Consider the following 12,448-nt stretch of genomic DNA (forward strand, 5'->3'; position numbering starts at 1 on the left):
AAACAATAATCATGACCAATATTGATTCGGGAGGCCTTCATCCAGCAGTGGATTGACGAATTGTCAATAAATCTAACTCCTGCATTAACGTGCCACTGTTGTGGTTGCGATGGTCGCTGTTGCCGAGGTTATTGTTGTTGTTGAGGTGGATGTTGTCGTTTCATCGCAATTCGTGCTGCGCCACAGCGCCACACTCGGGGCCCGAATTCGCGTTCCGGGGCGCCGCGTCCTCGTGTGACCCTGACGGGCGATACCACCTCGCTCCACACGGTAGGGGGGGGGGTGTACAGCCCGTTGCTATACAATGACAATCCCAGATTTGAAGCTTTCGTGACTGCAATGATTCATACTCTTAGTTCTTTCGGTAAAGTCACGTAGGTAAAAAATGAAAGAAAAAGAAAATTGTTTCAATTAATTATTTTTATTTATATTAATTTTTATTTCATTGTTTACCTACGTGACTTTACCGAAAGAACTAAGAGTACAATGACAATCCCCGCTACGAACGATTTCGCGGTGAAGTCAACCTGACCCCCAGCAGGGGGCCTTGGGCCCCGATCGGTTGTTTAATTCAGACTTTTAGTGACATTTTCACTTTTTTTTGTTAAAGGAGATATTGTCGAATTTTTTAACAAGCAAAAAACAAATAAGTGTGGCCTTGAAATGAAAATATCTATTTATCTTGGGCAACGGCCTTTGATAACAACACATCCATTGCCCGAATAATGACCATTTGTCCAAAATGTCGCCGATAATACAAGTTCAAGTTCATTTATTAGGTAGAGTCCTGTGAGCCATTTGGCTCTTGAATCGGGTGCAACCGCAACAAAACAAAAACATGAACAAGAAAACATCTTAAAGTGACTATGTGACTAAGTACAAACAGAAAATCCAAGAATAAACTGCAAAATATTGCAGAAAAAACACCGCACACCAACGCTGTGTGCAAAAATCAGTGTTCCTTTTAACGCCAAACAAATTCTGAAACACGGACCGTCTTGACTGTATGCCTATTTGCGCTTTCACGCCACTGCCAGCAGCAAACAGCAGCAGCAAACAGCAGATTCACCGAATAATTCGCCAATCTCGACAGTTTCCCATCACCACCACCACTATCGCACCACCCCCCGCGCGTCGCGTCGCGATGGTTTGTCCCTGTCGGCCGGGGTCAAAGGGCGCTCCGTGGTGGCCGTGCCGCTTGTTTACGGGGGCGCGGGGCCGCCCATGGCGATGGCGCTGGCTCCGTGCGGCCATCGGGTGGACGCCTCCGCGCTCCCCTGCGAGATTATCGTGCACGTCCTCTCCTTCCTGCCGCCTCGGGACCGTCTCGCCGCCTCCTCCGTGTGCTCCCGCTGGCGGGCCTGCCTCTTCCAGCCGTCGCTGTGGCCCGCGCTGAGGCTGCGGGTTGGGGCAGCTACTGCTGGTGGTGGTGGTAGTGGCGGTGGTGGTGCTACAAGTGTTGTTAGTGGTGGTGCTATCGGCGGTGGTGGTGGTGGTGATGATGCGCTTAGCGGCGCCACATTCTTGTCGGGGCGCTGCGGGTCGTTCGTCCGCGAATTCTCGCTCTCCTTTGAGCACTTGGCCCGCGGTGGCTTAGAGAGCTCATCATGGGATTGGGATGGTGGTGGTGGCGGTGGCGGCGGCGGCGGCGGCGATGGTGACGGTGGAAGTATCGGAGGCAATGCTGGGGCCAACACCATCAGCAACAACACAAACAACAACAACAACAGCAGCAGCACCGTTGGTGGTGGTGGTGGTGCTGGTGGGTGCTGTTCCGTGACCGCGCTTCTGCAATCGCATGTGGATGGGGCTGCCGAGGTGCTGCGCTCATTGAGGAACAACCGTAACCTCGAGCGCTTGGCCTTGCTCGGGGACAGCGTGATCGACGTGGCCGGCTCTCTGCAGCCCATAGCCGGCGGCACGGGACCATCGGCCGCCATCGACCCAGACGGGGAACGTACCGAGGAGTGAGTGATGTGGTTTGAGTGTGGGCCCCCCCCCCCAAACACCGTCACTACCGCTATCACCAGCAACACTACAGCCACAATCAATAATACCCTTTTTGCTCCTATCACAACTGCATTCACTACCACTGCAGTCGCCACCACGAGCACGAACGCCACTTTCACTACCAACCCTGCCAATCACTACTAACATCAACCGCACAGCCACAACTTTAATAAACCACCATCACTGCAACCACAATTATTCGTATTCTAACAATACCACTACCACCGCTAATCACAACCACCAGCAGCACGGCTGCACTACATTATTACCACAATCACCACAAGTACAATAAACTCCACCACTACCTCCCCCATCATTACCGTCATTACCATCTGTTAAAATTATTTGTTTACTTTGAAAAACGCCACTGGGTGTCATTACTCATTTTTAGGTGGGTCCCTCTTGAGATGTTTGGCCTTTAACTATTCCCGTGCTGTATTTTCTGCGGGGAAACTCATCATGCGTGTCGTGGTCAATCGGCATTGCCCCACACATCGCTACAAATAAGCCCCGGAATAATTTTCTCTTGCTCACTTTGAGCTGGCTGTTCGTCAATCCATCGGAAATCATCTATCCACTGCTGGATGAAGGTCTCAAGCCTTTTCCACTCAGTACTGCGATGTTATCCATCTAGCTCCTGCACACAAGCTAGTTTAAGATCCACAGTGGATGTGCTCTCAGGCGTATTTACCATTTGATTGCCACGCCGATATTAGTCTTGACCACTAGCCATCATCTCTTCTGGTGATGTCCTGCCCAAGCCCATTTCTGCATCGATTACTAGTGCTAAAATTAAAGTTTTATAGTGAATATAAAACGATATCCGATGGTTTCACCATGCCAAACTATTCTACTCAAATATAACCTTGGCACTGGCCCTGATCTGCTCATTTACCATATGCAAAGTTTATTTTTTAGTGGACATGGAATAGTTTTGTTTTGAACATGATGTAGTCTATGGCCAAATCTCCCGGAATCTGTTCCATTTTGGAAACGAAGCTGTGTTGATCTTAAGTAGTGCTTTGTGGGTATCCAACATGAACCACCTGGGTGTCATGGGGCAACAGGACTGCGTGGTTGGCAAAAACAAATGTTGATACCCAGTGAAGCACAATACATTGTTATACTTTACTACTCTGCCCTTCGCCTTCAACCCACAATGACCAGCGTGGTGCAGGATGCTAAAATATCTGTTGTGACTTGCACAGTGTTGGGAGGCCCTCATCCAACAGTGGTCTGACAAAGGGCCACATTTGAGCATGTTTTTCCCCACCCACAGACTACAGTCTCTGGTGCGTGAGATCCTGCGAAACTGCAAGCGCCTGCGCTCGTTGTCGCTGGCCTTCATGCTGGAGGTGGCCACGCCGGAGTTGCTGCCCTCGCTGCCAGAAACGAGCCTCGCGTCCCTGCGTCACCTCGCACTGCTCCGTCTCCACGGCGGCCGTCTCACGCCGGGCCCCGACGCGGACACGTCCGCCATACCGCTCCTCCGACCGCCGGAAGCCGGCCGCATGCGCAACCTGCGTTGCCTGGCGCTCGACCTGGCCGACTTCACGGCGGAGCTCGCGCAGGCCCTGGCGCGAAGGGCGGAGAGCCCTGGCGCCGTTCCTCTGGTCAGGATCTCGCTCCTCTTGCATAATCAGCATCCACGAGCTGGGAAGTCGCTCGAGAGCATGCCCCAGGTGGGTTTGTGGAAAATAATAAAGTGATTTGCTGAATAGAGTTCTGTGGTTGTGCTGTACAGCAATCCCATGTATTTTCAGTTCATGCTGTGTAATTTTTGGCCCGGTGTTTTGACGTTTCATTAGTTTAATGCACACAGTTTTGTACTGAAAGTTTCAGAATTCGTTTGTACAAGTGACAAATGGCATTTTTCCACTTAGAGCTAAACTTGGTACAACCCAGAACAATCCACAAACATCGGGTAACTATGCAAAGCCATTTTTCTTTCAAAGTCTTAAAATAAAATCCAAGCAGGCAAGGTCTTGCAAGAATGTAAACTTTAGCTTCCAATTGTAAACGTTGAATTATTCACATACCCTGACGAGTCTCAAGTGGCACTGATCTTTTTTGGTGGCTCTAAATCCGTTGTAGAAATTCCATATTTGTATTCTGATGATGGGCAGCATAAACTGTTCTAAGGGTGGCTTAAAACTTATGTTCTTTTAGCCAGGCAATTGTGGCGCACACCTGTAATTCAGGACTGGAGGCAGCGAAGGTTGGTGGATCACACGCATTATGTGAAACACCCTCCCATGGACATTGAGGTGCCAAACCCTGGCTTGCCAGCAATAGAGCAAAATGTGGACATCTTTCCCATTTGCATGGGATAGACTGTTGCCCCCTCACAAGCGTAGGTTTATATGCCCTGATTGTGATGTTTTGTTTTCTATGTGCAGTCATTGGTTACCCAGCTGAGACCATCAACCCACGCTCTACTCGAGAACCCAGATATACCACACGAATCCGTCTAGATTCGAACCCAGGATCTTGGCCGTGACAGCTCAGCGCCGTGACCTCCGAACCACCTGTCGTCCTCTCGATGCCAAATTGTCTTTTTAACGTCTCCCTCTAGGACAGCGACTGGTCTCTGCTGACAGCCGGAAACACGGCTCTGCGCGTCTACCTCCTGGCGGTGGGCGTAGGCAGCGACCTGCTGCTGCGAGTGCTTCGCCCCGCGCTGCCCCTCGAGCGCCTGCACCTGGACGGCTGCCCCGGCCTCTCGGCCGCCGTGCTCGACCTCGTGTCCCGCCAGTACGGCCGCACGCTGGCGCAGGCCGTGCTGGTGCGGGAGGCGTGCGAGCCGGCGTCCGCCTCTTCCATCACGCAGCTCTTTCCGGACCTGAGCGAGGGCCAGCATGAGGACCCGCTCGTGCTCCTCGCCTGGAAGTGCAACCGCCTGTCAAGGCTCACTATTCACGGTGAGTGGGCAACGCCGTCTCGGCGATGAGCGTCCTCGCAGTTCAATGGGGGCGGCAGGGTGGTGGCGCAGTCTTAGCGCTCGAGCCTCGCAGCAAGAAAGGCCTGGGTTCGGTTCCCGACTCGGGCGCCTTTCTTTGTGACGTATGTTCTCCCCCCTATTCCTCCGTATTCTGAAGTTTTTTTTCCCCATTGCTAAAAATAACAATGTAACTGGTATTGGCCAAATATCCAAATTCTGAAAATCTACCTGCAAACTACTCAATTTTCATTACGGTTAGCAACATTTCCTCCACAAAAACTTGGCAGGATCCTCCTGAAAAAGTCTTGAGACTCAATGAGGCTTTCCTAGATAAACAAGCATAGCCGTAATAATGATAATAATTTGATTTATGGAGCGTCTAACTGCGACTACATTTTAAGATGCCGTACATCTCAAGAAGCAGTTGAGGTATTTATTTTGAAGAGGAATAGGGAGTGATATAGGTCTCTACGTGAGTCTATGTATACATGTCTCTGAGTAGTGGGTGTCAATGTCGATCTCTGCAAGTCTATAAAAACAATTACCATAAATGCGACTGCATCTCAAGACTTTGTACATCTCAGGAAGCAGTAATCATCTAATTTTATAGGGGGTCAGTCAGCCATAGGCAGAGGGAAAAAGGCAAGTGTGAGTGATTTGCAACTAAGAAAATTTTTTACTGGAGGCTTTGAGAGAACCTTTGGTTGCTGAAGCATAGAGTGTGTTGAGGTGAGATGGGAGATTAGAGATAGGCTTGGAAGATGTTGAAAACAGTTATTTTGGTCTTGGAATGGATTTGGTAGTGCTTACGTAGTGCTTGGTACTGGTTTGGGGGCAAGTGGAGGGATTTGAGTATTTGGATAATATGTTTTCATCTAAGGATGATGGTGAGAAATCTGAAAGTGACATTTCGGATCACGTGGAGTTTGGGGATAAGGGATGTGGGTGAGGCCATATTGGAGGGCCTTGCAATCTTTGAGTGGGGATGTGATGCCTGTGAGGATGAGGGTTTCGGCAGCGGCTGGGGCGAGGAGATGCCGGATTTGGGAGATGCTGCGCAGATGGAGGCATGAGGTCTTGGAGAGTTAGGAGATGTGAAAAGAAACTCTTATTGCACTGAATTGTGGAAACCATGGGGAGATTATAGGAAATAAACTTATCATATGCAATAGGTATTTTTTTTTATTGACAAACTTTAAAGCACTGCATTGGCAGTGCAGCACAAGCATACGATCCAATCTGTAAATTAGGCAAAACTCATAACAGAAACGTAGTGTAGGCCGAAACACCATAAGTGTAAAAAAACACAAAAATGTGTACACAAGCACTCGGCCTTTTTGCATTATACAAAAACCATCAGCAGTTCCTGCAGAATTCCATCAAAATAAATGTGACCGACTGACAGGTAGCATGGAGACCGAATTAGACAATTTAGACTGGTTTCATATTTATTAGCACTCATCAGAACAGTATAGTAACCATTGCTCACTACTGCATAGTCTGCCTCCTGAGAAAACACATATGTGGAGTCCCCATTTCCACATTATGGTTTTCCAGCCTGGGCTATTTTTGTGTTCTAGGGTTTTTAATCATTTATGGATTTGATTTTTGTTGGCATAAGCCAAGCTAATAGGCTTCACAGTGTGAAAGTGAGGATTCTAAATCTTGGGTTTTCAGAGGCAGAGACTTAGCTGCAGTGAGCACTGGTGACTGTACTCTAATGATGAGTCCTAATAAGACTGAAATTGCTCCACAGTTGTCTGTCTCACTGCTGTCTGTCAGTTGGTCTCATTCACTCAAATGTATTTGTATTTGACTCAAGGCAAGAGGACCACAATGCAGTTCTTCAGGAACTGCTGGTGGTTTTTGCATGATGCACAAAGGCTAAGTGCTTTTTGCACGTGTTTTTGTGTGTAGTTTGAAATGATCACGCATTAGCTCATTGAATTTTTATTTTCTGTCTTCAAGCTAATTATAAACTGATTGTAGGATAATTAGAAATGCACAAGAGGATCAATGAATGTTTTGCTGCAGAGCAATATTCCTCCAAGTTTCAACATCATAAACAATGCAAATATAAGTTATTTCCCTCCCCACCGCGTATCTTATTGCCTGCCTACTGACGTGGATTTCCCTGCATTTTCTGTGGCCGTAACTGACGCCCTTGGCGCACCTTGCGTTGCAATTGCAGGCTACGTGATGTGGGCCGACAACCTGGTGGCCATTGCGCGACTGCGCGGCGCTTGCCTGCGCGTGCTCGAAGTGACGGAGGAGAGCCTGGACTTTGACCCCGAGGCGTTCCTGCACGTGCAGATGGTGATCGGGGACCCCCCGGTGCTCACCACCACCACGCCCGCCACCGCGGGCTGCAGTCTCGACGTGATGGGGGCGCTGGTGGACGAGGTCTCCATGGCTCTTGGCAGGCCCTGGTCCCCCACGCCGCCGGAGCAGCGTCTCGACGTCTTCAACCAACCCACCTGGACCTTCTGCAGGGAGGTGGAGAGCTTTGGAGAGTAGGGAGGGGATCTAGACTCTGTAGAGCCACCGGGTCGGTAAGTGCAGGTGGCTCGTTTAGCGCCCTGTCCACCCTCCGTTAGAGCTCACAGACCACGATGACGATGTGTTTGTGTGAGAAAATTTCAGTTGCCTGCAGTTCAAGCAGACGCAGTGTTTACCATTTTTTTTGTTCAGCTGTGGCTTTCCTGTGATGGATATATGAAGGGTTACTAAGTACGTATTACATATTTTGAAATGTTAGAAGAATAACTCGTAATCCAATGGCAAATGTTGCTGTTTTTTGTAACTGTAAGGTGGAAAGTGTAATCGTGGTTCAGACATGCTGTTTACCTCCGTGGCCTAAAATATACACCATTTTAGCCATGTCAAGCATGATCACTTAAATTCAGATAACGTGTAAGAGTTTTAAACGGTCTGTGAGCTTTACCGTCGGTGGACAAAGTGTTAAACATAATATTAAGTTTTTCGATTTGTGCTACGTATGCAGAGCTTTAGCATGGACTAGCCCAGTTCAGCAGGTTACATAAGGAGTTAGAAATGTTCATAATTGCAGCTGATTTGCTCAGAATTTACTTTATCGGTCAGTTTCAAAGTTGTAGAATCATATTGCCTTTTACACAATACGTTTAGTGAAGGTGCGAGATCAATAGATTTTTTTTCCTATCAGATTTAAATGTTTAGCTTTTGCTAAAGTATATTAGCATGCCGTGCTTAATGGTTATATACACACATTTTTGCCCTTGGCATTAGCTTTTTTTGGGGTTTTGCTCAAGCGCTAATTAATTACTCAACAGTTGTGGCAGTTCTGGGAGAAAAAAAAAATTGACTGATAAAATAAATTAAAACTGTGCGGAGGTGAGTGTAACTTTGTAGATGCGTAAATTGGGCAACTGCAGAGTGCGGAATGAATGTTCGTTGTGTTAATAGTTGCAGCCCAATTAAATCCTGCTGCACGTGTTGTGTTTAGAAGCACATTTTGAGAGCAGCGGAAGGCGAACAGCAGTTATGCAAAGTAGAACTAGAGCATCTGTGGCAACCCCTTAATTGGACTTGTGTTGGGCTTCTAGTTGATGGAGGTGAAGATTGATCATTTAGTACAAATGCTGCTTTTATGACTAGTGTAGGGCAATATACGCCAAACAAGTAATTAATGCATATTAATGTAGTGTTAGAGTTATATACATCCCATTGGTTTTCACTTCTAAAAGGGTTTGGTTATTAGGCTAGAGAGAATGTTGTGTTATTTTGAAAGCATTTAAAGTAAAGTTTTTTTTTTCCTCTCAATATTTCGTTTAGTTCTGCTGCTAGGACCTCATGGGCATCCTCTTAAGAGTTGAAGACCAGATGGGAATGTAAATGCGTTAAGACCTTGCATCAGGTCCAGTGGGGCAGTTTGCAAAAAAAAAAACAACCTCCCACACACACTGGCAAAGAGAAAGGTCATTAACAACTGTACAGTACTGTTAAACCAGCCTTATTTGAAGCGAGTTCTACCTTACGGATGAAAGGCACACAGCTGTGCTGTGGCTATCTGCCGATGCTGCTAAACGACATCTTGTCAACGCGCAGTAACTTACGGGACAGCAAGCGACACGCTGGCACGCACGCACGCGCTGGCAAGGATGTGCAGGTCTTAGTTTGGGAAGGCTGCGGAGCCTCAAAACAGACTGCCACCTTGGGCTTGGCTTGCCTTGGCTGCTGTGCGATGGGCGCTTGTTGGATTTTCACAAATAGCGCCATGGTGCAGTTTATCTGTTTGCCCTCGGTTGTATAAGCCTGGGCAGGACGTTTCATGTTTGGGAAGGAGAAGGTAATAATGCACTTAAATTTTATCCAAATGAATGATTTTTTGTATGATAGAAAATTCATCAGTTTGTAAACGTCATGGTGTTTCCAGTGTGTGAAGCGTAGGCAGTTTCAATCCATTAAATGGGAGCCCGAGTGAAATTTCTCACACCACTGATGAATTGTCGTCATTCAGGATAATTTTTTTAACAATATTAGAACAGAGAAAATATATTATAATACACTTCTGTTTGAATGTAATCCTCCTTCCTCATGACTCGACTGAAGTTGGCGGTCTCTCCGTAGCACTTTGCAGGCATGAGCAAGTCGGCAACGTATCACACCGCTTGCTTTGTGCACCATCCAAGACCTGTGAGCATCCTGCTAAACTAGTGACTGGCGCTGCCACACGCAAACATTCCAGACTTGTTGCTTTTAACACGAGGAAGCTGTCGTTACGGGTGTGCACGGCTGTGTCTCTGTGAGACCACCACTGAATACGTTTTTACCGAGTTTCGAGCGTAACGCGAATAGTGTTTTACTTCAAACACCCGGGTAAGGTTTGCTCTTTGTTTTATGTACTTGGTATTCCAACGATGTCATGCGAAGCCAGTGCCAGACACCAGACTTATATTTATTTATGATCATTTACTTGTATTTATTTTTCCCTTTAAAAGTGCGCAGGGGTCCGTGGGCTGCTTTTTTTAAAGAAGAAAAAAAACTCCTAAGCATGTTACAGCAGTGTTGTCAATCACGCGATTTGTACGCGATGGTGGCAGCGGCCACGGCTCTGTGTTCTACCCCGGGAGCGCTCGTGTGCCGAGCCCGGCTGGGAGGTGGGAGGCAAAGGCCCCGATGTTTTACAAACACCACGCCTACTGTACACCATTCCTGCATTTGTTACTGCACACCTTTGCAATATAATGCACCTTAATGTGGGTAGAGAGTGACCTGTGACCTTGTTTGCTCGGTGATTGTTGCTGGAAATCTCTTTATTTTCTCCAGCTTGATTTAAAAATGAAATGTGGGAAAGAAAAAAAAATACCACCCCATGTGTTCGTGTGGATCCATCGCCGAGACGCTATCTTCACGTGCAAGCGGTTTCTCTTCCATTGCAGAAAATGATTGTATGATGTGTGACCTTAACAAGTAGCGCATGGGTAATGTGGGTTTGACTACGGTTGCGATGAGAAACCCCGACAAAAGTGTGTGATTTTAATGCGGATATGGCGTGCGCGATGATACGACCGGCATTTTGCGCCGTAGCGTTTGTTTCTACGTAAACAATCTTCACGGAAAATAACCAATGCTGGTGCCGCATCCGTCGAGGTGTGCACGCCGAGCTCTTAGGCAGATAATCATAGGACTCGAATGGCTCCCAAATACATTGATGGAGCAGGACAGACGCGATGTCACTGGTGGATAAATGCAGGTAATACTGGCCTATGTTTTACGGCCCATGAATGTAACAAAAAATGATTACAGCACTCATGAATATATGCGTAGTCCCGACATCGGACAATTTTGTATATAGTGAAGCTCAAGGGGGTAACTTGCAATGCAACGAGAATAGGTCAAGCGATGGTTTAGTCAAACTTTTAAGCCCAATGTGACCGGGTGTTTTTTTTCTGAAGTCTGCGGGCAGTAGGTTAGTCTGGATCACCGTGAATCACTGCTCCACTCAACCTTTCACCCAAGAGACAAAGAGGTCCGGTCGACTTGTGTAGTGTTGGTCTGTGTTGTTTTCTATGTTTTGTTCCCAGCGTTTGTGTACAAAGTGTTGCTTCATGTCGGTGAAGCTGTTAGGATTCATGCTTTGCTCTTGTTTGGTCATTAATAAAGCATCTCATAAGCAGCGTAGATATTCTTTGTGTCTTTGGAAGACTTGAGTACTGTGTTTGGACACCTGGTTTTCTGCTCCCTTGGCGCCCTAACATTCCTCGAAGAGCACCTCCAGACACATTTAATCTTTTACACTTAAACACAGGTTTTGGAACAAGATCACTTGGGGTATGTCTTACTCTCTGCTCTCACCGCATGCTCACACCTGCCAATTTGTACTGTATGTGTATGTGCCTTTCTCCTACTTTATATGCCCTAATTAAAAAAAAGTGTATAACATGACAGAAAGCAAAAGGTTTATTAATCTGGTGACGCAGTAGTCTCATGCTGGGGAATCCAAAATACTAAACTCAAACGTAACTGTGGAGCTACATAGCTCTTTCGGAAACGACCTGGCCACAAATAACGAAGTGGCTTGTGGAAATTAGTAGCAGCCAAATTAAACGCGCGATGTTGCAAAATGTGGAGGGGAAAGTCCGGATGACCGGGGAGAGCATGCAGACTCCAAATATACAGGCGTCAGGGTCGGGGATCGAACCTGCATACCAGGCGAGGTCGTTCACATCTCGCCACCGAGGCACTTATGGTTTGTTAACCAAAATATTTTCAACTTTTAGCCACTGATTCTACCTGCCCTTTCAATAGAGTTGGCTGCGTGGCTCTGGTTGATGCCATACATGGCAAGGCACCCGGCCAAAACCGCTGAAGACAATTTTCGAACTGAATGTCAGCTTCCTGTAATTAAACCCGGTTATTACATCACATGCGAGTTGTCTCACCATAATCATGCAAAAATAGTGACATTAAGTTCTCACGAAATACTGTTTGACAGCTCTACGATGAAGTGGTGGTGCAGTGGTTTGCACGCTGCTTTGTGAATCCGGTGTCCCGAGTTGGAATCCTGGCGTTGACTCAGCCGAGTGATATATCTGAAGCAGTCCCGGGTTCGTCCTCCAACAATCTCCACTGGCTATCGTAGTAACGCCTTCTCAAACGATCTACACGCCGTGCCAGTCATGGGGAGGGCTTCACTTAGTGGAGTGGCGACGAGTTTTGTATGTAGAACATGTGCAGCTCTTGAGGACCACACATGTGGTGTTGTCGTGTGCTAAATAACGCGCTACTCGCAGGCTTGTAGCTCAAAAGTTATGTGATGTTATTTTCCCGAGGTTGTTGAATAACAACACCGGGCCACATTGCACTGCTGTCTTAGAGAGTTCGAAATAACCATTGCGTCGTGCCATGATGCCCATAAGCACATCCGCAATGTAACTGGGAAACCTTCAAATTGTCTACGTCCCGTACGGACAACTGCACTCGATTTCCCGTCTTGTCTGTGGACAATCGTCCATG

General features: G+C 47.3%; 1 protein-coding gene across 1 annotated transcript; it reads left to right on the forward strand.

Moving 5' to 3' along the window:
- The first annotated feature begins 513 nt into the window (after nucleotides 1-513).
- LOC144723607 (F-box only protein 33-like) lies at nucleotides 514-11,113 on the forward strand. Its single transcript, XM_078602476.1, has 4 exons — nucleotides 514-1,967; nucleotides 3,290-3,692; nucleotides 4,586-4,931; nucleotides 7,143-11,113. Exons 1-4 carry the CDS (start codon nucleotides 1,225-1,227, stop codon nucleotides 7,466-7,468), a joined length of 1,818 nt encoding a protein of 605 aa, XP_078458602.1. The 5' UTR covers nucleotides 514-1,224; the 3' UTR covers nucleotides 7,469-11,113.
- The last annotated feature ends 1,335 nt before the right edge of the window (nucleotides 11,114-12,448 follow it).

The sequence above is a fragment of the Lampetra planeri genome, chromosome 18 (assembly GCF_965212315.1).
Source record: "Lampetra planeri chromosome 18, kcLamPlan1.2.h2, whole genome shotgun sequence".
In the NCBI taxonomy this organism is placed as follows: Eukaryota; Metazoa; Chordata; class Hyperoartia; order Petromyzontiformes; family Petromyzontidae; genus Lampetra; species Lampetra planeri.